The sequence below is a fragment of the Chamaea fasciata genome, unplaced genomic scaffold (genome assembly GCF_029207755.1).
Source record: "Chamaea fasciata isolate MVZ Bird 193981 ecotype frontalis unplaced genomic scaffold, bChaFas1.0.hap1 SCAF_2, whole genome shotgun sequence".
Taxonomy (NCBI): Eukaryota; Metazoa; Chordata; class Aves; order Passeriformes; family Sylviidae; genus Chamaea; species Chamaea fasciata.
In genome coordinates this window covers 62,250,310-62,274,030 of record NW_027094087.1, presented here as the reverse complement: position 1 = coordinate 62,274,030, position 23,721 = coordinate 62,250,310, and the positions used below count along the sequence as shown (strand labels likewise).

General features: G+C 35.5%; 1 protein-coding gene across 4 annotated transcripts in view; it reads left to right on the top strand.

Moving 5' to 3' along the window:
• PCDH9 (protocadherin 9) overlaps positions 1-15,854 on the top strand; it is a 685,482-nt gene extending 669,628 nt beyond the window's left edge. For all 4 annotated transcript variants that reach the window (XM_066176259.1, XM_066176255.1, XM_066176257.1 and 1 more), the window contains one exon: positions 8,337-15,854. In XM_066176259.1, coding sequence (XP_066032356.1) covers positions 8,337-8,710 — 374 coding nt within the window. In that variant the 3' untranslated portion in view covers positions 8,711-15,854. The remainder of the gene's footprint in view (positions 1-8,336) is intronic.
• The last annotated feature ends 7,867 nt before the right edge of the window (positions 15,855-23,721 follow it).

Genomic DNA, 23,721 nt, shown 5'->3' with positions numbered 1-23,721 from the left:
GGTCTCATTAAGTGATACAATCAAATTTAAAAATTTCTTTTGAATCCTCTGAGGAGATTTTATGCATTAGATTGTCCTGCTAAAATTAAATGTATGGCAGGAAAAAACATGCCAACTTTGAGGAAGTAAAATTAGGTGAGTTAGCATTCTTCAGAAGAGTAGTTTGAGCAGATGAAAAGATGGATGAGTTCCATGCCATGCTGAAGATGGTTGCAAATTTATAAAGATATGCTGTCTTCCCTTTGTGTGCCATAAAGTCTGTCTAAATAACAATATCCTCTCAGGAAGAGAATCTGCTGTTCTGGCTGTCCATGTATTGTTGAATTTGGACTATCTCCATTTGCAAATGTTGACTTTTCATCTGTGCCCAAAGAATGAAATCTGTATGAGAGATGTGTAAAGCTTTTAATCTTTATTTATTTGTTAACAAACAGGGTTTTTTTGCCAAATCCTGTTTGCATTTCTTTTCTCCTGCTCTTCCTGCAAGGTGACTGTCTGCATCCACAATGTGACACTTCAGTTAAGAATACAAATTGCCGTAATTTCTGTGTCTTTGTTTGTTTGTTTATTTACTTGTTTGTTTGTTTTTAATGACAGAATGTATTAAATCAGAATGAAAATCCCAGATATTATTTTGTATCTTCTGTATTTCTAAAGGGTATTCTAGAATTGGCTACATTTGTCAGTGAAAGTTTATAAAAAATGCAGCCTTGTGTTAATGGTTGCTGATGCATAGATTTTTAAGACCAGAAAGAACCATTAGATTATCTAGTGAACCTTTTTTTTTTTTTAACTACAAATTGTAAAGTTTCACCCAGTTAAGTTAAAAATAATAAATAGTGGCATAAAGATCCAAACATAGGCAATATGTAATCCGTGATGAGTAATGGAGCTGTATTTGTATGACCAGTGAAGAGCATGGAATTATTCAATACTACTGAGCTGCTCAGTTGTAGCGCAGCACCACTCCAGACCATGGTGCTTTGTAACACCTCCTGTGGCATCTTCCCACACCCCTATTGCAAAGACCATGCCCTTGTGATTTCAGATTGTTGCAACTTGCCTGCAGAATGGTCAGGAACTTTGTGTTCCTTAATATGTCTTCTTGTTCTTAAAGACTAGGCAGCACTAAGTAAACTTTACCCCAAGTATCTTAACAAGCTTAGCAGACACAGGAATTGTATGCCTACATCCTTTCCTGACCACGCCCACATGGAAATGCATAAAGGTTTATATACATGTATGTCAATGCAGAAAAAGTAGTTGGAAATGGGAACAGAAAGTTAGGTCAGATAAAAATAACATTCTTACAGAGGAGCCGTTACTGATAGAGGTGTACCTTGTAAGTCATAATGGTTTTAAATTTCTAGGAAATATACCTGAAAAAAAAAGAAAATATAACAAACTAAGTAACACTCTCTTTCATTATATCTTTTATAGTAGAGCTGTAGGGGAAAGGAACTTGAGACAAGAAATATAGAATACTTTCTTCAGTTTTACTTTGTTTACTTTCTTAGCTCTGAAAAGATAGAGATGTGAAGAAACTTCTGTCATCAGAAAACTAGGTAGAAACAAAATTTAAAGCTCTTTAATATTGTTGCCTTGAAAATTTAGCTGCCCATGAAATCAGTCATGCAGAGTTTTTATACAATCACGTACATGATGTAGAACCCAGCTGGATCACTTAAACACTTCACAGAATAGTGTAGAAAATCTTACTGTGTGAGGTTTCCCTGCCAGTTGAGAAAATACTTTTGTTCCTGCTTTTCTGTATCCTGGGCAGTCCCTCCCACACATCCTTACTTCCCCTGTTTCCTGACCCTCCTGCTATTGTGCTAATTAAGGATTCTGGCAGCAGCTTATCTCTGTTAAGTAATGCAGATGTAAGCTTCCCTTACAGTATTATTTATTTCAGCCTTGATAAAAAGAAGTTTTGGCCAAGCCACTTTGGGTCTGTTGATCTGTACCTGAGTAGAGGGATGGAACACCAGGAAAGTGAGAGTAGCAGCAGGATAGACAGTGGTAGTCATAAGTCTACCAAAACTGGCAGCAGTGATAGGAGGAATCCAGGGACGTTTGAAAAAGGTAATTTGAGGATGGAATGTGAATTGACTGTGCCACGTAGAAATATAACATAAAATATGTAATATGTAATATGTAATATGTAATATATAATGTATAATATATAACATATAATATATAATACATAATACATAGTCTATAATACATAATATATGATGTATATAATGTATAATATATAGTATATAATATATAATCTATAGTATATAATATATATTTAAAATATATATATTTTAATAGACATTGAATGTTGTCTTGGTTTAGATAGACAGGTATCTGCCAGGGAGGGTTGGAGTCTCCCTTAAAATGTAAGCCCCTCCCCCCCTTTTCCAAATTATCATAAATTTGCAATTAAAAGGCTGTCAGGCAAAGATTTTGGGAGTAGGTATAGCAGATCTTTACTAGGTATGTAAAAATACAGATGTTGTAGTACAGAAGAATAAGCAAACAAGTAAACAAACAAGAAATCCTAGAAAAACCCTGACAGAGTCAGAAATACAACCTTACACCCTGTTGGTCAGGGTGTTGGAAGCAGTCCAAAGTAAGCCCTCCTGGAGTGGCAGATGTGGTTCTGTTGGAGATGGTCCCATTGAAGAAAAAGGGTCCAGTAATGGTGAGATGGGTCCAGTCTTCCTCCAGGGATCCGGTGGAAAAACTGGATACCTAGTGGGACTGTGGCTCCTTTTTATCTAGGTTAAGATGGTTTGGCTCCTCCTCCCTGTGTGGAGCAGCTTACAATAGTGCAGTGTAATGTGTAATGTCATTGATGAGCTCTTAATGGTCCATTAGCAGAAGACATTCCCATGGAAGTAGTGAAACAATGAAGAGAGATAAGTAGCACTCCACCATCTGATAAGTGACACTGACCCATTTGGGCAAAGATAAGCAATTCTGCTCCACCCAGATGGAATAGAATAATATGCTCTTTACAAAACCCATGACAAATGTTCCTGTTATATAATAATACCAAAGAAGCACATCTGACATAGTATGTGTGTGGCTCTGTAGTCTTGGATTATTTTTTTAACAGACTAGAAATAAAGAACAGTCTTTCCCATTTGTTTGTCTGATACTTAAGAGAAAAAAAAAAAAAGTCAAAAAAATCTTCTTCATTATAATTTTTTTCCAGTTTTTATATTTAATATAGGACTAATTGTAAAACTAGTAAAATGGAATAATGTCATTTCAGTTCCACTATACATGGGGAAGACTGTAAAATCATGAGGTCTCAGAGATGGTAATTTAGTAATGTAGCTCATGAATGATCAAAAAAAAAAGCTTTCTGTAACTGAGGATAAGTAGAGCTGAAAATGTTGCTGTTGTTTTCTTTTCCCTTTTAAGATGCAATATGAGAAGTTAAATAAATATGATTGTCTGAAACACAGTAGTGGCCATGTTCAAATCCACTGTATTTAATGTTAGCACCCTCAGGCAAAGAGTACCTATTCATGTTGCTTGAGACCAAAAAGTCTCACTGAGTGGAAATTATCTTGTGGCCTCAACTCTTTCAGAACTGAAGAATGAATTTTCTGGCTGTAAGCAAGAGAGTTTTAAAGAAGCAGGTTGAAAAGCAGCTGGTCATCACACCAGAAGCTAGTTGCTAATTGCAGCAGTAAGTTAATCAATGAAATAGCTGTTTAGCTTCTGGGTACAATAAAAATAGATAAAAGACCATACAGAAACTCCAGCATTAGGGTATGACCAGCTCTGGAGTAGCATACATTATTTTCCTTTTTACACCTGTTTGTTTTTGAGTTTGCAAGTCATGCATCTGCTTGACAGCTATTAACAGAATAAAATAACAACAAAAAGGCTTTTTTGGGTAAGATCTGATATAAATATTTACAAAGACAATTTAAGGGAGTGTTTGCTATGCACTTTTGTGTTTGCTTTCAAAACATTTAACTCCAGAGACAGATGGCTTGTACAGTTTTATCAGCACTTGTGTCATTATATATTCAAGCAGCCAAGACTGATAACCAGCCGCACGGATTATGGATTGTTCAGAGAACAAATACTTTGAAAAAAAAAATCCCCCACATATCAATAAAGTACTTCAGTATGGAAAAGCTTGATACAGAAATTGCAGTGACATTTTTGTAAAGAGAAAGGAAACAAATTAAAGCAATTATAAAATTAAAGCAGCAGGAACAGGTTTTTAAGTGGTGTTATTGTTCCTGGTAATGAAACAACTTTAGAAAATTGGGTGAAAACTACTGTTCAGCAGTGGTGGAGGAGAAAGATGATTACCATTAAGGCAACATTAGGGCTTTCTCAATATATAGCAGCCAACTTCTCAGTCACACTGTCCCCAGAAGATCTCTCTCTCCTATCATATTGCTCATGATCATTACACTTTATGCTGCTAAATAGAAACCTGAGTAATAAAGAGTCTTAGAAAATAATAAATTTTATGATTGAGAACAAAAACTCAAAAAACCTAATTGTCAAAACACTGTTGTCTTCTTTCTTTTGTTTGTTTTGCTAGGTGAGATCCTTTCTTGTACTTTTCATCTTTTTCTTGTATCTCACTGTAGGAAATTTGTAGAATCCCCTAAATCATGATCATGACCATTATTAGCAACAATATTTGCCAAAAAATATGGTTATATATGTAAAGACCTTAACTGGAGACAGCTATGGTAGACACCACACATGTTATGAATGAAGCTACTTTTTCCTCAATAAATAAGCATGACCACACTCCTTAGTAGCTCAAGAGTAAAATATATTATTTTAACAATCTGCATTTTTGAATAAATAATCTTGTGAATTTCTTTTGTCTCTTGTGATGGACAAAAAGTGATTAAAATAATGATTCTTAGATATATATTAGATGAAATTTTAGAAGGCATTTTCTAAACTTAAACCTCACAGTATTTTAGTAAGGCAAGTACATATTCCTTGTATTTTACAGATTGAAAAGCATGAGACAGAGTACTGGAAAATATGCGTACACATTTGAGTAGGAGTTGGAACCTCTTCTCAGTTCTGGATATTCTTACATACAGGCATATATAGAGGTGTGTGCAGACTGTAACATACCTTACAGCTATTTTAACAGCTCTACAGTGAAAAGAAGTGTCTTTCAGGTTTTCCCTGAGATTCCCAGTCCTCTCCTAAAAGAAGTGTGTCTCACTCTGTCTACAGCTGTCACTTAGTGTGACCAACCTCCATATCAAAACTCTAATTGGCTGCTATAAGGACTGCATGGTCTTGCCTTTGATTGCTATCTCTTCCTAGGGAAGGTTGACTGGGGGAAGACTTGCACGCAACAATTAATTTTCCAGGTCTAAGTTGGACAGTGGTATTAGTTAAACTGTAAATAACCCAAGGAGCAGTTCTTGCACAGACGATCATCTCACCATTGTTACCCCATTCCTATCTGCTGCTCACAGTAGCAGAGGATAGCTGAATATTCCAGTGCTCTTCAGAAAGTCTATCAGCTTAGAGATGGCTAGGGAAAAGGATGCTTAAAATTCAAAGTTGAGCAGCCTTAACTGCCTGCTACTAAAGAAAGCAAAACACATGAAGTAAATCTTCCAAAGAGTTTGACATGTAGCTTATAGGGTCAATGTGAATTTATTCTTAAGTAAAACCAGCTTATTGTTTATTTAAATTTTAAATTGAAATGATAGTCTTATGTCTTCAAATTTATTTAAGTAAACAGAAAAAGTAATTTATACTCTTCAGAACTATCCTCCTGTTATTCTTTTATTCCACTGTAGATTGCAAGTATAGAGTACATGCGTCATCCTTCTTGAAAAGTATCATTCTGTGTCAAATTTTTTTTTTCTCTTTTGAAATTTTAATGTCTGCAAAACCTTTCTTTCTTTCTTGATCAGTAAAATAGTAGTTTACTGGGAGAGTAGGCAGGTTCAAATTAGTTCTGCCACTTCTCAGTTTTTTTCCTCTGCAATAGGAAAAAAAACCCAACAACAACTAATTAAAACTAAACTTTAGTTGACAGACAAAAATAAAAAGTCAGCTTTTAACTTTTAGATTAACTTCTGGAAAAGTTAACAATGTACGTGAGTCCTTTCCTTACTTATAATTGTTTTGGTTTGGGTTTATTTCTTATTAAGTACCTTCCTGAGTTTGGTTAGAACTTCATAATAGAGAATTCAAAGAGGAGTTTTATAGGGGAAAACAAACAAACAAACAAACAAACAAACAAAAACACACAATAAACTACTTCTCTTTCAGGTCTCATTTTAGAAGTGTGGTTCGTGGTACTCATAGAAATCACTGCTAAGATCCTACTTTACATTTGTTCTTTTCTTTTTTGCTAATGGTTTTGGTTTAATGTTTCACCCTGTATTGATCTAAGTGGAAAGTAGCATTGATTCTATACATTTTTCATGTTCCAGTTTTCACCAATAGGACACTTTCTTATATGGGGAATCCCGTGGCAACTTTTAGTGTAGCTTATTATATTTTATTAGAGCTTATTTTATTCTTTCACATCAACAGTGTACTGTATATTCCCTAGATATTCAAAAAGAGGTGTTGCTCAGAGATAAAAAGATTACCTATTACTAATGTAACATCTAGAAATATGCCTGAGGGTATTTTTTATATCTGTGTTTAAAAACAGAGGGAAATGAATAGGAGTTTCCAGAAAAATAATTGAGTTAATTTCAATGTTCAGAAAAAGATGTTAGTAAGGGTAATTTATTGTATATGCATGGACTACAAGAGAACAAAATATTCTTTGGCATTTTAACACAGAAATCTTTGTTAGAGTGTCTTCACTTATCATTTTGAGTTGCAATTAGATTGTTATGAAGATACACTCTCTTTTTTTTTTCTGATGCACCACTGACATTTTTCTTCTGATTAGTTACTTTGCTATTCATGCCTACTTGCTAATGTTCTTCCTCAAAAATCAATCTATAATTTCCTTCCTGTCACTGGGCTGGTTAATCAAGGAGATATGTCTCCTTAACTCTTCAAATGTTTTCAGTACTAGCCTGTTGATTTACTCTGAAGTCAAGAAAAGACATCTCAAAATTCTTGCTCAAAATTACAAGACATCAATTGCTCCTGGCAAAGCATATCCCAGATATTGAGAAATATCTAACAAAAATACATTAAGTGATTTCTCTGCCTTTTTCCTGGCTTGCCCTTCCTCATACATCCAGCCTGAGCAGGTGAGCAAATTAAATAATTAAAAAATGCAGTAAGAGTGAGAGAAATTTAGTGTTGCTGAAGGCATGGGTGACCTGTCTGCTTGATTGTGAGAGGTCTGCAGCTGGCCAGCTGTGTCATCAATAGTGTGTGAAAAATTATGTAGATATTTAATATGCATAGTACTTCAGCAATCTTCATTCCTGTCCCCTGTGGTCTTATATTTCTAGCTTACAAAGAATTATGAGAACAGTTATTTTTAAAGTGCCAGATTTATATAAGCCTTTTTTTCCCCTTGACTTTTATGGTCGTATAGCATCTGAGATGTGTTTAATGGTCAGAAGAGTTACAGATTTTATTCTCTTTCCTGATGCAATTTTTTGAACTGTTTCCTGGTTTCATATTAAATCAAGCAAAAGTTAACTTATCTCTTACTTGTTGAGAGTATGCATCGGAGTGTGCATCCACTAGGTAGATACCTATAACTATGCATCAAGCTGTATCTGTAAAACAGTAGATGTTAGAATAATCCTGTGTACAGAATATTCCTTTGGGCAATCTTGTTTTTGGATAGTACAGGTGTTTCTCAGTTTGCAGTTAATTCTGCAAGGTTCTTCAAGTTAATTCACCAAGGTTCTTCAGCAGTAAAGGGAGTTGAAAGCAGAGCATACATCCAAATAATAGAATACATGCAAATAAAATAAGGGAATACATCCAAATAATAGGCCCTTATAAGCATTAATTTTCACTCAGAATCTATAAGGGTAGGTTTACTTCATCGGACACTTTCACTTACCTAGCTCTATTTTCTTTGTATGACTTAAAAAAAGGAGTTAAGTTTATTCATAGTAGGATCTGAGACCAATAACATAGGGATAATTGTACTGGTTTTCCACTTCTGGTAACTAGGTAGGCAGCATATACAGGGAGCATATGCCCTACCAAATGTCTACCCTCTAACAGAATGAAAATGTATGTAGAATTTACCAACACAATATTTGATTGCAGGATCATTGTTATTTTTTTCCTGAGGTCCATGTATAAATTTAATGAAAAATATCACAATCTAATACTGTGGTTTTTTCCCCTTCTCCCCCTTTTTTCTTTTTTTTTTTTTTCTTCTACAGATGGGCCTCTTGGTCCCCGAGGATTAGCTGAAGCTACAGAGATGTGTACTCAGGAATGCCTGGTTTTGGGTCACTCAGACAACTGCTGGATGCCTCCTAGCTTGGGCCCATACCAACAGCCAAAGTCTCCTCTCTCCACGTTTGCACCTCAGAAAGAATGGGTTAAGAAGGACAGACTGGTTAATGGACACACATTGACCAGGACCTGGAAAGAAGATAGCAACAGAAACCAATTCAGTGATCGAAAGCAGTATGGCTCCAGTGAGGGCCATTTCAACACTGGCAACCACATGACTGACATTCCTCTGGCCAACTTGAAGTCTTATAAACAGGCCCCGGGATCTGTGGAGAGTCCAAAGGAGCACCAGCTATAAGAAATTGTTACTTTGGACCAATGACTTTAGCTTACTTAGACTTGCTAATATTATGTGTTTGTCAGAGCTTTATGCACTGGGTAGACCTCTAGAACTATGCTTCACCTATCAGAGATATGCATATCTTTATGTTAGCACCGTGGAAGGTATGATGTCCTGCAACATCAAAGAGTGTTTCTACTAGTTGTGTGGTTTTGTTATATAGACATGGTTAAAATCTGCAGAGATCTCTCCAGTTTGAAAATATCCTTTTTTGTTTCTTTGTTTCTTGACCCTGGACTGCTGCTATGAACAACAGAAGATGCATTTGGAGAGTAAGAAAGTGTGAAAGCTCAGTGGATTGCAAAGATTGAAAAGCATATCCAGTTAGAAAATTGTACTTTTGTTGTCATTGATCTATGCTGGGACCGTTATACTTGAGACCATATTGCAAACAATTGAAGCTGTAAACATTAAACCTATTGTGCTATTAACAACGTTAGTGGACACCTGTAAGTCTATCAGCGTTCAAATACTTGTAAATAGCAACAATTATTACTTACAATTTTTGTGTACTTATAATGTTCACTTGAAAAGATACTGTAGCATATTTCTGTGTTTCATAGTTGCTTTTTAATTTCTTTCATTTGCTTTCTTGTTGTTTTGCTTTTATTTTCAGTGATGGTGTTTCTGTGTTAGTAGTCTGTCTGACACACAATGTTCCAAGAAACTCAAGCCACTTGTATTAAAAGTGAAAAGAGTGATGGGGTGGGAAGAAAGGTTGCTTGTAGAAAAGGAAAAAAACCTTTTTTTCTATGTAGTAGCAAGTGATGCCAGCATTCAGTTAGAATTTCTTCTTTTTTTCTTTTATTCAAATTTAACATTAAGAAATTATAGGACCTGTGTAAGGGCTTAAAAACTCAGCAATTTTTTTTTTTAATTTCCATTATGTATCATAAAACAGGGAAATTGCAAAACAGAAGAATATTTAAATGTGTAGTGATGAGCAAGGGAGAAAGCTATTTTTTTGGGATCCTTGTTCAAATTAGCTGTAGTGTGTCATTTGATGAGTGGTAGCTGATGTTGATCCCAGCTGAAATATGTGGAGGAAATTCTACAGGAACAAAATACAATAATAATGTTTTTCCAACTGGGAAGGTGTGTGTCTATACCTAAGACAGTTCGTATTGCTGAAACAGCAGTGTTTCTGTTGATCCTCATCTGTGTTAATGTCGTAGTTACATGAGTGTTTTTAGACCATAGCCAGAGAATATTTAAGGTGTTGTGCCTTCATGATGTAACAGAGCATTCTCCTGGTAGGCTAGTTGGGGGAGCTAATGGGTAAAATCTTTAATTATTGCTGTTTAACTGTTTGTTATCATAGTTGGTCAATGCCTGGCAGGTACCAGTATCATGTCACCTCAGTCAAATCAGCAGAGTGACTTCCAATGTTAGTAAGATCTAAGTTGCATGCTAAGCAAGTCCAAATCCAAAACATTTTTAGATGGTTTTTTTGTTAAGGCATGGAAGATGATTTGCACAAATGAATAGCATGCAAAAAAAAAAAAAAAAAAAAAAAAAAAGTCCTTACAGAAAAAGGCAAGTCACTTATGCCACAGCGAAACATCAGTCTTAAAATAACAAATTTAGCTAATCTGAAGGTGTTTTTATTTTTACCAAAAACCAGAACTTTTTTGTTTCCTTCTTTATTCTTTTGTATATAGCAGTTCACTATTATTTTTTTCCTCCACAGTATAAAAGGCTTAAAAATGGGTTAGGGGTGCATTGCTTGTTGCAGTACTTATGTCAGTTTGTGAGGGGTGTTTGATGACTTTGACAGAATAAATATCCAACCAGTTATCCTTGTTGCTGCTTTGCCAGTTCAACATTATTTAGTTATTCAGCTTTTTCAATAAATGTTCTGAATTCCTGATTGTGTTGTGTTAGTTCTTGGGCAGATGCCTAAGGGACTTTATTCCTGTAATTTCTCTTTCTTTCTGTTATTGTTGGTTGGTTTGTTTCTTTGCTTCATTCTGAATTTCCAGTTATTTTTTTAAGCATCCCATGGTCCATTAAGTTCATATCTGTATGTGTAAGACTGGAATATACAGCAAATGATAAATCCTGAGGGCTATGTTCTGCCATTCCTATGTAAGTAGGAACTTATTCACAATAGTTATTTGAATTGGGTAAAGTTTTACTTACTCAGCACAAGGATGACAGAATCTAGCCCACATTTGTTAGGCCTACATAGGCACATGGAATAAGCATCCTTGCATGAATCTTTGTAAAAGTACAGGGGTAGCATATATGAAATACAGCACTTACCACACTTTGGTCTTTATTTTGGGAGTAGAATAAAGTCATATCAAAATACAGTAGTTTCTTTCCTATAGGGAAAAAATGAGTAGTTAAATAATATTTTTTTTTTGTAGCACAGGAAAAAAAAAAAAAAACACAAAAAAAAATGCTGAGCAACCTTGAAAAATACATAGCAATAAGAGTACCTATTTTTGAACATGCTGGGTTGTAAAGTAGAGATGCACTGACTTCTGTATTAAAAGCAGAAATGCAACAATTATTTGAAAACCCAAATAATACCAACAAGTTTAAATTACAAATGCCTTTTGAAACAGAATATATTTGGAAATGTTTCTATCCTGGACAGAAAATAAAAGCTGTGACTGTTGCTGCAGAAAGAGAGCTATAGTCTGTTTCAACCTTCAATATTTTGTCCTATTATCAACCCATACAGGAAAAGCTAAAACAAATTTGGTTTAAATTGCTAGCAGGTGAAAATTTTATCTAATTTTCTCAAATTCTGTGTAATTTTGGAGTCTTAAAATTTTGCACAGCTTTGAAATGCTTATTAAAAGAAAAAGGCAGGAGAAAAGGAAAGCCTGGAAAGAATGAAGAAAAATAAAGCAAGAGAGGAAGGGGCAGAGGCAGAGGCAGACAGGTAGGCAGGCAGGCAGGAAGGAAGGAAGGAAGGAAGGAAGGAAGGAAGGAAGGAAGGAAGGAAGGAAAGAAGGAAGGAAATATCTGCAGCACTGAGGATAACTGCACTTTAATTCCATTTAAACTAAATTAATGTGTCCCAGATGTGTCCACAGAATTTGAATTTGGCCCTAAACATTTAGTAAGTGCCCACTCATTCACAGCTATTTGGTTGCCACAATCAGTAGTATTACTACTATTGTCTAAAACTCAGAAAAAAAGAAAAAACAGGGAAAAAAAAAAAAAAAACAACCAAACCAAAAAAAAAAAAAAAAAAAAAAAAAAAACCACCTCTTGAGGAATTCTGTGATATCTCAGATGAGGAGCTTCAAAAAATTAAAAATCCCACTGCACCCAATGAGATGACAGTTGAGTATTGGTGTCTATTCGATTTTATTTGAGGCTAAATATCACTTAAAATTATTCATAATCTGTCATGATACAGATGCTTCGCTGATGTCAGTTCTGGCTTTTTGTTTTCCTTAAGACTGTCCTTTTTTTTAGTTGGTGGTGGTGGTGGTGGGGTTTTTCTTGGTTTGGGTTTTTTTTGTTGTTTGTTTGTTTGTTTGTTTTTGGTGTTTTTTTTTTTTGTTTGGTTTTGTTTTGTTTTGTTTTGCTTTGTTTTGTTTTTTGAGTTGTTTTTTTTTTTTTTTTCATAATGCACTTACTTGAAAGGCTGCTAAAAAGGTTTGCCAGATATTTCTTTCACAGTCCTCTATTTTTGTTGCCATTTACCAAAGCTCTTAGTTCAAATAGAAAATGGAAAGCATGCACAGACATAGTTACTTAGTCTTACTTAGTCTTGTGCTGTTCCAACTCTTAGTAAAGATAAAACAATCAGGACCACTTAAAAAAAAAAAAAAAACACAGAAAGTTCAGACTTGAACTATGAAACATTTTCTAATGATTTAAGTAGTGATGTACTAGAACAGATTGCCTAGACATGGGCTTAGTATTTTGAAGAATAGAAAGGAAAAATAGCTAACAAGAACACGTGTTTTTTTTTCAGAGGGAGTGGATGGATTAGATGCCTTCTTGAGATCCTTTAAGACAATGTGGCTTGAAGAGAAAGTATGATGGTGGAATTACTGAGCCTCACAGAATGATGAGGTCATAAAAAAATAATTAAAAAAAATACTGCATTTTCTTAGAGAAATAGAAAAAGAAATTGCCCACTCAATGCCCCGTGTTGGAGTTCACCTGGAACTCTGTGGAACCCTGTGGAACCCCGCATGAAGGCTGACAAAGAAATAAATGGAGCAGAATTAGGAATATGCAGTATACATCAATTTTAACAAATAGGAAGAAAATTATATTCACGTTCCTTGCTTAATGTGATTATTAGTGAGTTATTGTTAAGATTACGGATCAGAAGGAATCTTAAAGACTTTATCATGGAGTATATTAAACTAATGGAGAAATTTAGGAAACTGGATACATAAATGGAGATATGTATCTGTGTTAAAGAGCAGGAGTGGTAAAGACTAATGTAGCTGACACAAGGAAACAAAGAAATAGGGAAAAGAAGATTGCAATATTGATCAGAAGTTGAATCTTGGGATGTTTTAAGCAAAGGGAGGTGTTAGTTTCTTTAATGAAAGAGAAGATATAGTGAAAATCATGGAATATGGCAGTAGGGGATGTCAGGGGATCCACAGGCCACAGACTCATAATATGCCAAAAGACATGGTGGTAGGGTTTAAAAGCCTTAGGCAGTACCTCAAAATATATTAAAAAAGAAGTATGTTTACTGACATGAGAGCACAGCAGTACTGTCATATCCAATTCAGACAGAAGAACAAGTTTTGATTTCCCATGACCACAAATTATTTACCTGATTCCGATTATAAAACTTTTTTTGGCATGTATTCTCGCCATAGGAATGAAAATATAAGCAGTGAGAGTTCTCTACAGGACATGTCCTCACATGAGCCAGTTCAGACTGTAAAAGCAACTAAGTACTCACAGCTCCATTTTTTTCCCATTTAATACACTTTTTCCATGGAACTGTGTTCCAAAGTCTTGACTTTAGTTAATTAATATGCCTGTAATAATTTCTGCTGTGATTCAAGAACACAGAACTTCAAGAAGGGGACCAGCTCTAGAGAATAGAAAGGCATTTTAAAATACAGAAAACATGATACAACATAACCCAGAGGTGTGAATCAGCTCAGTATGTCATGGATACTTGAACTGTAACTCAATTAACATTAGTTTTATTAACTTGCACTGGTCATCACCTTAGTGGACAAATCCATCAAATATAATTACCCCCTAATCTAAAACTGTCTCTGACTTTTCCTCTTGTTGCAAAAAAGAGACTCATTGGTAGATGCTTACCTGTAAAATTATGAGATACCCTTTTTCACGCATTATTTGAGTTTCAGTTTGAGTTCTCTGAAATATAATACTTTATTTAACACAGCTGCTTATGTTATAAAATGCTTAATAATATATACATAAATGGTGAGAGACCGTTCTATACTTTATTTTCAAGCAGTTGAGCTGAAAGTAAGACCATAACACAGAGGGCCAGGTTCTGATCCTTCAGGCTTTATTGAACCTCTTACAAACTAAAATGTCAGGACCCATTTGATAATTAGTAACTGAAATGGCAGGTCCTTTAGTATACAGTGGTCAATCAATAGAGCAGTATAGAATGCTTGAGAACAGGTAAATATTCTGTTTCTAGGTTTTTGAAGCACAATATAGTTTTCTTACAAACTGAAATAAATATCAATAAATGAAGAACTACAAGGGGGGGGTGGCTTTGGTTTTGTTTTGTTTTGTTTCTAGATTGATGCAGACACATCACTTTGCTGGACAGTAAAAGAACTTATGTGCTGACATGTACCCACACCTTGCCAAATAATCTGCAGCTCTTTAGAGATATTGAACACACTTAATTTCTTTAGAACACAGCAGTAAACCTCCTCTTGTAGGAATAACTCAGAATTTCAAAGAACTGGGTCCGCAATGAGAACAATATCACAGATACGCACGTCATACATTTTGAAGCAAGGATGCTTTCTCTAACTGCAGCATCTCATGGTTTTTATTACAGGTCCAAGTTTATACTGCTACCTAACTGTACAAAAGAAAAAATGAGGATGCTTTTAGCTATCAGAAAGTATCTGAAATTCTCACTGTACATTATGAAAAGAAAGGACTTAAAGAAAGCAATGTCCCTCATTTTCAAATATAAGTTTGTTTGTTTGTTTGTTTCTTGCCACAGCCATTCTTAAATCCACCTGTTGTGCCTAGGTACTGCAACGCATTCTAATATTGCATGACATGTAAATAGATACCTTAATTACTCATAATGATATGATTATATACACATATATATATATATAGATTATATATATATACATAAATATTATCAGTCACATAATTACTCAGTATTATTTAATGGAATTTTGGGACTATGGATTTTGTTGTTTGATGTACTTTAAACTGTATGAAGCAGCATATTATTAAGACTATCCTCACCAATGCTTTTGATTATTTATTTATTAAATAAAGTGCTTTCTTTTGCTTGTTATAATCCTGTTTGTACAACCATGTGATAATGTTTAAATGGGTAAGTACTGTACGGGAATTATAACTGCTTCTTTTCTTGTCTAAATATATACCTATAACAATATTTATTAGTGAATTGAGTTTTAAGAATGTGTCTTTTTATGTGTTTACTATCTCTTTACATATAATCCACATTTAAGGGGAAGCTGAGAAAACATGCCTTCATTCAATTGAGAATGTCCCAATAGCTTTGAAATGACATTTTGCCTTTATCCACAAGTGATATTAGGATGAGATCTGTACTTTAAAGCAGAAATAAAATTAATGTATAGTACAGTAGTTAAGTTTTGTTGACTGTAGCTATCAGAAGTAAACCTACATTCTTAATTTCTCGGGTAAAGACATATTAAGTATTGGATCAGATAGGGAGAAATTAGGCTCTCTAAGGATAATGTTTATAACAGCTGATTTAACAGATTAGTCAGAAATCTGGTACACTGAACACCTTTTTTTTTTTCATGTTTTATAGTCAGCTTTCACATTTGTATTGTAGAAAGGATCAACAAAACTGGAACTGGCTTTGGTAAAACCTTAGATATACCAAATTCAATGGGAATTTTCTAGATTATTCTAAAAAGCCAGTAGCCAATATTTTACTGGCACTTAAACCTCTTATTGTTCAAAGGAAACTCATCTGCTGTCATTTCACTCACTGTAATATTCTGTAGGACCCTTCCCCTTCCCTTCCCTTCCCTTCCCTTCCCTTCCCTTCCCTTCCCTTCCCTTCCCTTCCCTTCCCTTCCCTTCCCTTCCCTTCCCTTCCCTTCCCTTCCCTTCCCTTCCCTTCCCTTCCCTTCCCTTCCCTTCCCTTCCCTTCCCTTCCCTTCCCTTCCCTTCCCTTCCCTTCCCTTCCCTTCCCTTCCCTTCCCCTCCCTTCCCCTTTTTCTGTTCCTTTTCAGGAAAGGAATTGAAAGTGGGATCTGTGTGTGGCTCTGCAGCTATGTAGACATTTTGACATCTTGTCATGTGGGTACTAACAGAGATGAAGGCTGTTGACCTCATTGCTCTCACAGCGGAGAACAGGAGATAGAGTGTAGCCAAAAGACAGGAAAGAGAGGGGATAGAAGAAGGCTGTATGCATTAGGGAAGTAGTAAACTGTTGCAACAATGAAGAGAGTAATTTTGAGCCTTCATATCTCTTAAGCACCATGAAAAATTACCCTCCTATCTACATAGGTTTGTGTACACACAGCATATAATACTATTGTCTTATGGAAATGGGTAACCAAAATTGTGGCAAAGCTGTAACTTGGGGTTTTTTGGGGTTTGTTTGTTTGTTTGTTTTGGGTTTTGTTGGTTTATTTGTTTGTTTGTTCTTGTTGTTGTTTGGTTGTTTTTCTTGGAGGAGGTTGGGGTTTTTTTGTCTGGTTGGTTTTTTGTGATTGTTGTTGTTGTTGTCAGAAATTTCTCTTTTGCCTGCCATATGAATATAAAGACCACAAGCAATGCCATGTGATTTAAGTAACTGAGAACTGTGTTTGACTATTAAATTCTCAGTATCAGATGCTTATAAAATCTTTATCTACAGATAATTTGCAAATAATCTGTAGGCCTAAATGATTAAGAAATTATGTGTTACCAACTAGCAAAGAAACAAAAAAAAAAAAAAAAAAAAAAAAAAAAAAAAAGAACACAAAGAATTACATTCCTCATAAACAATTAAGACTCCCCTAGCCCTCACAAAAGGGCGCAGATGAGAAAGATACAGGCGTAATGCCATAAAGCAATTGGTAAATTTCTATTCATGTACAGCATTCTAAAGGTCTAGGTTATTAATATGTCTGATATTTAAATTCGTTCAATGTGAGAGCAAAGAAATCCAGCCACATAAATTCAAAATCCAATATCATATTAATAGAACTCATTTTTTCTTTCAATTGCAAGTCACTATTTGATTATTATGTAACAAGCACTGCATATTTCTTAGTACTGTCTAAAGAAATTGTTTAAGAGAGCGTTCTTTAAGTTGATATATTACTTTGTCATTTTTAATTCAAGTTTAGAGTTTGTTTTCTTTCAGGAAGAGAAAACTTGAATTCTGTTTACAGTGTTTGTACTTTTAATTTTGGAGTGTTTTAGATTTGTTCTTCAGGAGTATTGTTTACCACAGGGAATGACATAATCATGTGCTTATACTGCATGATCTTGCACTTTTAAGACACTTAAGCTATCTTTAATAGGAAGTTCTTCTACATTATTGATAAAGATTATGCATAATTACTGTCTGCCATGTGGTGTTCAGGCCCCCAGAAAAAAAAGATAAATAAATAAAAGGAAGCAGTCACATAAAGACAATTGTTTCATTCACTACACAAAAGCCAAAACCAACCAACCAACCAACCAAAACAAAACAAAACAAAAAAAACCCCAACAAACTAAAAACAAAAAAAACCCCTATAACTGTTCTGTGTTATGATAGCAAAATTTATGAAAGTCTATTCATTCAGCCAGGACTACCTACTTGCTGAGTCAACAACACACTGTTTGCTTCCTTCTTTAGGAGCAACACCAAATGAAATTGAACAGTTGTTCCTCATGGTGAGTCTAAACCGCATTCTTTAAACAGTTTGAAAAATGGCTCTGGAGCATCTAGATATATGGTTTTCAGGGAAATAAAATATTGGAAAGGTTTCTGGCTCCTTAGATTTAGGTGCATAGTCGAACAGCCATTTAAAATAATCTCAAGTTCCCTAACAGGCAAATAGCTATTTTTGAAGAGTTCCAGAAAGAATCATTTTAGTCCCAAGTTCGACCACATTAGATCTCTGCTTTATGGAGAGTCAGAGTGCAGAGCCTATTCCAAACTTTGCAGCTGACAGCTGCAAAGTCTCTGGTTACTCTACCGTGTCAAATTACCCACCACTAATTTTGAAAACCTGAAAACCTGTAAGCAAAATAACAGTGAAAAAGAGAGTTTGAAGCTCAACTGATTCAAGCACACTCTGGTTCTTTTTTTATGGTTCAAAAAAAGCGCAAACAAACCTTGTGGAAGAATGAGGGAAAGATGTATTTAAGATTTTTAGATTTTTATTTTCTTTGTGAAACTCGTAGCTTCAGGGAAGTTAATTGCTAGTATTGTATTTTCTTTGGATGCCCTACTGTGTATGGTTCAATTACCATGCTAAAAGCTAAGCTCAATAAATTTACAAGCAATAATTCTACACAAATATGCATTCAGTCAATATATGGTTCTTGTGTGAAAAGTACTAAGAAACTGAGTTTTTCTGCACTTCTAGAATATCAAATGCACAATTACTATTTATAATAAGCTTGCAGTCACAGACTCAGTAATTCCTTAGTCCTGAACAACTGCATAATTACTAATTCAACTACATTAGCATTGGGAGTAGACATGGATGATTTCAAAAAGGATACTACTGATTTAATGAGGTCTCAGTCTGTACATTTCTAGAATTATACAAATTCTTTTTAACAGCCAGATACTGATGCTTTTGAGTACTTAAACCAATAAATCAACCAACTGCCATCAAAAGAATCATTTAAAATGAAAGCAAACAGAAGTGATGTAGTGGTTTTAAAACAAAACAAATGAGAGGCTCCAAGTCAGAGATACAATTTAATAGGAAAAAAGGAAAGAAAGTAAAATAAAATAGATGCATTAATACAAAAGACCACCGACAGGGTCAGAATACAACCTGAGCAGAGTGATGGAAGCAGTCCAGATGAGGTGGTCTTCCTGAAGCAGGGATCCTGTAGAAGGGTCTGGTAGCTCGGCTCCTCTGGGAATCCAGTGGGTAAGCGCCCCTCTGGTGTTCAGAGTCTCAGCTTATATCCAGGCTGGAATGCTTGGTTCCTCCCTCTGGGCGGAGCATCTCACAATGGGATGGTGAGTCATGTGATAAGGCCTGATGGGCCCATTAACAGGAGATAGTCCAGGAGGGGGTTATCTGTGAGCTGTGTAGCAAAGGTGCTGATGGGCCCATTAACAGAAGATAATCCAGAGTGGAGGAGGCAGGGAGCACTGTCTCACCTGGTTTCAACAGTTCATGAAGATGGTGATAGAATATACTTCAACCCAGGACAAGTGAGAATGAAATTGCATTTTTCACAGATTGAAGCTACCAAAATCCTATTTCGTGACTAGTTTCCAACAGTCTGTCTAGCTTTACTAGAGAGTAGTTGCTGCTGAATCTACTGAATACATAAAGCTGCCATTTGTGACAGTGCTTTTGTATTTTGAATGTTTGTAGCACTGTAATTGTGCTGGGATAAATATGACAATAGACCATGGACACAGAAGGGCTATTCTGAACTCATTGCCCTTCTCTTGCATTTGCCACCTCCTTTTTTCTGTGTGTGATAGACAGCGGATGATCTGACCCTGAGATTGTGGAGCTGGTATTTTGCCAAAAGTAAATAGTTGTCAGTTCTATCTAGACAGGAATTTGCAAAATTTTGTGGTACTTACAGTTACTTTTTTTTTTTTCTTCTTGAAGGTATCTTTATTCTACAAAGGTCCCTACATTAAAATCTGCCTTTGATTTCAGTGGGAGACAGATTAGCTCAAGCAATAGTTTTCATGTCAGCGGTCATTACACCAAATAAGAATGAAAGGATATGTCAGTCAGAGACACTGCAAAATCCTTAAACCTGTATGCCTCCAAGTAATCCTACTGTGCAACTGACAATTACTATACATAGAGGAGGAAAGGGGAAGAAAGATTTTAACATAAAAAGATTTAGACTGCCTAAGTTATAGCATGGTAACTGCAGATCTGTCAAATAGAACCCACCTGTACATCAACACTTCCCTTTCCCATGGTGGGCCTCCATCAGTTTTAATGGGGCTTTTTAGTGCTTATAGAGTAGGATCTGCATGTGTTCATAAATTTCTCACACATCTACATCCAACAACCTGCTCATGAAATTAAGCAGATGTTGGCTTCATCAACATGTTCACTGGATAAAAAAAATAAAATTCTTCTCCTCAAAACAGGACACCTGAGCCTGAACTACATGTGAATGGGGTCATCTTCATGTCTTCCTAAGAACTGGACAATGGTGAGAGCTAAATCATGACATTTGCCTTCCAGCCAACAGACTTAAAGATCAGGCTGAGCACAATGAACTGAGTTAGTGCCCTCAGATTGCTCAGCCCTGTCTAGAACAAGTAGAGGTAATATGGCAGGCAAGAACTACTTGCAACTTTCTTTAGCATTCCGAAGAGTAGTTGTGCTGTGTTAATCCCCAAATGGTAAGCCTACAACTCGCTATTTGCTACATGAGCTCTTACTGCAGAGGGATGTAGTGCAGGTGACATTGCCAGACTGGGGAGGACCTCTCCTGACTTCTCCTAGCCTGTCCTCAAACATCAACACAGCTGTGCTGAGAGACTTCTCAGCACCTTCACAGCCACTACTGAGGCCAACTGATCCCTACAGACACCCACAGAGACCCCTAAAATAAAAAAGCTAGGATGAACATTGGAGTGCAGACTGATGTGGGTTCTCCAAGACAGAGCATTCTGCTTCCATGAGGTGTGCATCTAATGCCACTAGAGAATGGGAAAAAATAAAAACAAAAAACAACAAACAAATATACATATATACATATATATATATATGTGAAATGTTCACCTGAGAAACTTTCTCAGATAGGAAATGTATTATTTTTACCAGCTTTAATTTCTGCTACTGCATGAAATAAGCATGTTTTCCTTCATATACGATCTGCCTGTTTTTTCCCATTTTTATTCTAGTAGCATTTCAGCCTTCTGGCTGCAAGAAACAGAGGTCAATGTTCGTGTGTAGTCTTTCCCTGTTCCTACCTATCTTTGCTCTACTGTAAGATCTCCCAGAATGCCCAAGGTAAGTGATTTTATAAAATCATAAGCCTTTTAATCTTACAGAACCTCTTTTTCTTCAGATTCAGATCTCTGAAAATTTTTACTGCAGTGGAAAGACCACTCCTTTTCCTCCTTTAGACCCTCACATAAATCAGATTGTCTGTGAATTTATTTTTGCACAGCAAAAACATGTCCCAAAGATGATGTGGACTTGCTCCAAGACTTGCTGTGAATTATCTTTGTGGACAGTATCTCCACATTTTTGAGGGAATGTCCTACTTGTCAAGGGTGTTAATGGGTGTACACTTGTAAGTAATTATGTCCAGTATAATTCACAAAATGTGAGGGTTTTGAAAAGGAGACAGAAAATGGATAGGATAGGATAGGATAGGATAGGATAGGATAGGATAGGATAGGATAGGATAGGATAGGATAGGATAGGATAGGATAGGATAGGATAGGATGAGCTTTACTGGCTATAGAGAAAGGAAGAAAAGGGAAAGGGAAAATGAAGATGTAATACTTAATGTTTGTGGTTCCTGTAGCCAAGATCAGGATGGAAAGTCCCTCTGTGATGTCTGAGCGTATGAGACAAGAGTTGGAATGTTGTTCTGGATCATGGAAATTTGAATGCAAAAAAAGTGAGGAAGAATTGGGAAATAACTCCAAAGAAGGAAAATGCAGTCCAGGTTTTAGACTGCCAGACCCATGTGCATGTGGCTTGCTGTGTATATGCTGTAAGTGAAGCTTTTCCCCAGACCTCATTAATTCCACTGGAGTCTGAGGAAGCCTGGATGTCTTGAATACAACCATGCTCCAACACAATAACGAGCAAGCAGGATGATAGACAAGCTGATAAACTTAGATCATCACTTTTTCCAACTCTGGGAACTGTAACTTGCCTCTCCACCCTTGTCCAGAACCAGCAACTCCTCATTCCCTGGTTCAAACTTTGCCCTGTCTGGCTGTAGATTCCCACATTCCTGTCTAACTGATGATACAAATATCATGTTTCTAGACTGAACCCCGAATTTTCATTAAAGATTGTCATCTGTATGCAATCTTTCTCTAAAATTTTCTGTCAGTCAGCTCCACTTCCCCCCACACCTATGTTATTTTTGTTAAGGTATCTAAAGTACCACTATGATTCGGACATCAAGATAGGCATGCATGGGTGCAGACTGAGAACAGAATGTAGGTGTTCCTCAAATATTTTATTTTGGGCAGTTTTAATTGGTACCAACGGTCCTGGCAAAACTGAAGTAAAGAATATGTAGCCAGTGAGAGCACATTATCAACAAATCCAGAAGTGGGATGTTTTTTGTAATATATGGGAGAGGGCTGTATTGCAGATGTTGATGTTTGCTAAATCTCAGTGTGTAACTGCAGATGTCTTCTGACTACAGATTTTATCTTTGTGCATGTATGCATGTGTACATGCAAACGTGGGGAAGAACCTGTTATTACAACTCTGATGAGTACTCTAACATCAATAACCTATTTAGCCAGATGAGCTACACCTACTGTGACAGCTATTTTGAAAGAAAAATAAGATAGGAGTGGGGGTTTTTTTTGTTTTGTTTGTTTGGTTGGTTGGTTGTTTTGTTTTGTTTTGTTTTGTTCTGATTTGTTTTGTTTTGCTTTGTTTTGTTTCACTTGGGTTTTTTTTTTTCATAGGGCTAAAAATTTCCCAATGTGTTTATCAGTCTCTAATAAGTAATTTCATAATGAGAATTTCCAAGTTATAAAATAAAAAATAAGTAATTAAACCAACAAATAAACAAATGACATATAGTGAAAAGAACATATATTCATTCTTGTACTGTATAATTTCAGTTGAATATTTTTAAATACCCTTTTTAAAAAATTTTGTTATTATATTGAAGAGCTTTATTCTTAATTCAGAATGCAATTGAGGGTATACATATAAACATACAATTTAGTTCATGAATTCAGAGGTATTGAAAGCCTGTTCTTAAATCTATTGAAGTTAATTAAGCCTTTTCTATCATCACTTAGAAATTAAAACAATTGTGTAATCTACATCATTAGTTTGACTATTTAAAAACAAAATTGAAACTAATGTTATTAATTAAAGTGAGGCTTTCAAATCAGTGCAAAACATTTAACTCCAACTGCAATTAATGCAGAAATTTAAAACAGAGTTTCTCATCAACTTAAGTGTGAGACAATGCTTATGAGCTGGTTTTCATAAAATAATCCTTTCTCTATCATTTACCAGGGGTTTTTTTTGCTATATTTTCCTTAAGAAGTGAAGAAAGTATCTCTCATGGTATTGTCTTCAAACATCGTAAGGGGTAGAAAAGAGGAAAATTAATCAAAGAAAAAGAAACAGCAAACAGAAGGAAGAAAAAAAATCAAACTATGGGGTCATCCCAAATGTATCACTAGGATTTGTTTTTCCAGTTCCTTCATGAATATTCCTATGGGTTGCTGTAACCCTAAGGGTTGCTGTTGATATTTAATTACTTTTATTATTTTCTTTGCTATGTTTGCTATACTTTGTTGAGGTGCACAGGATCATAGACATCAGAAGTGCCTCTGAATTGTCAAGATCAGATTTGTGTTCTTCTGCCATGGGCGAATCAGGTCCCCTAATAGTAGCATCCCTTGCCTGCATTCCGTG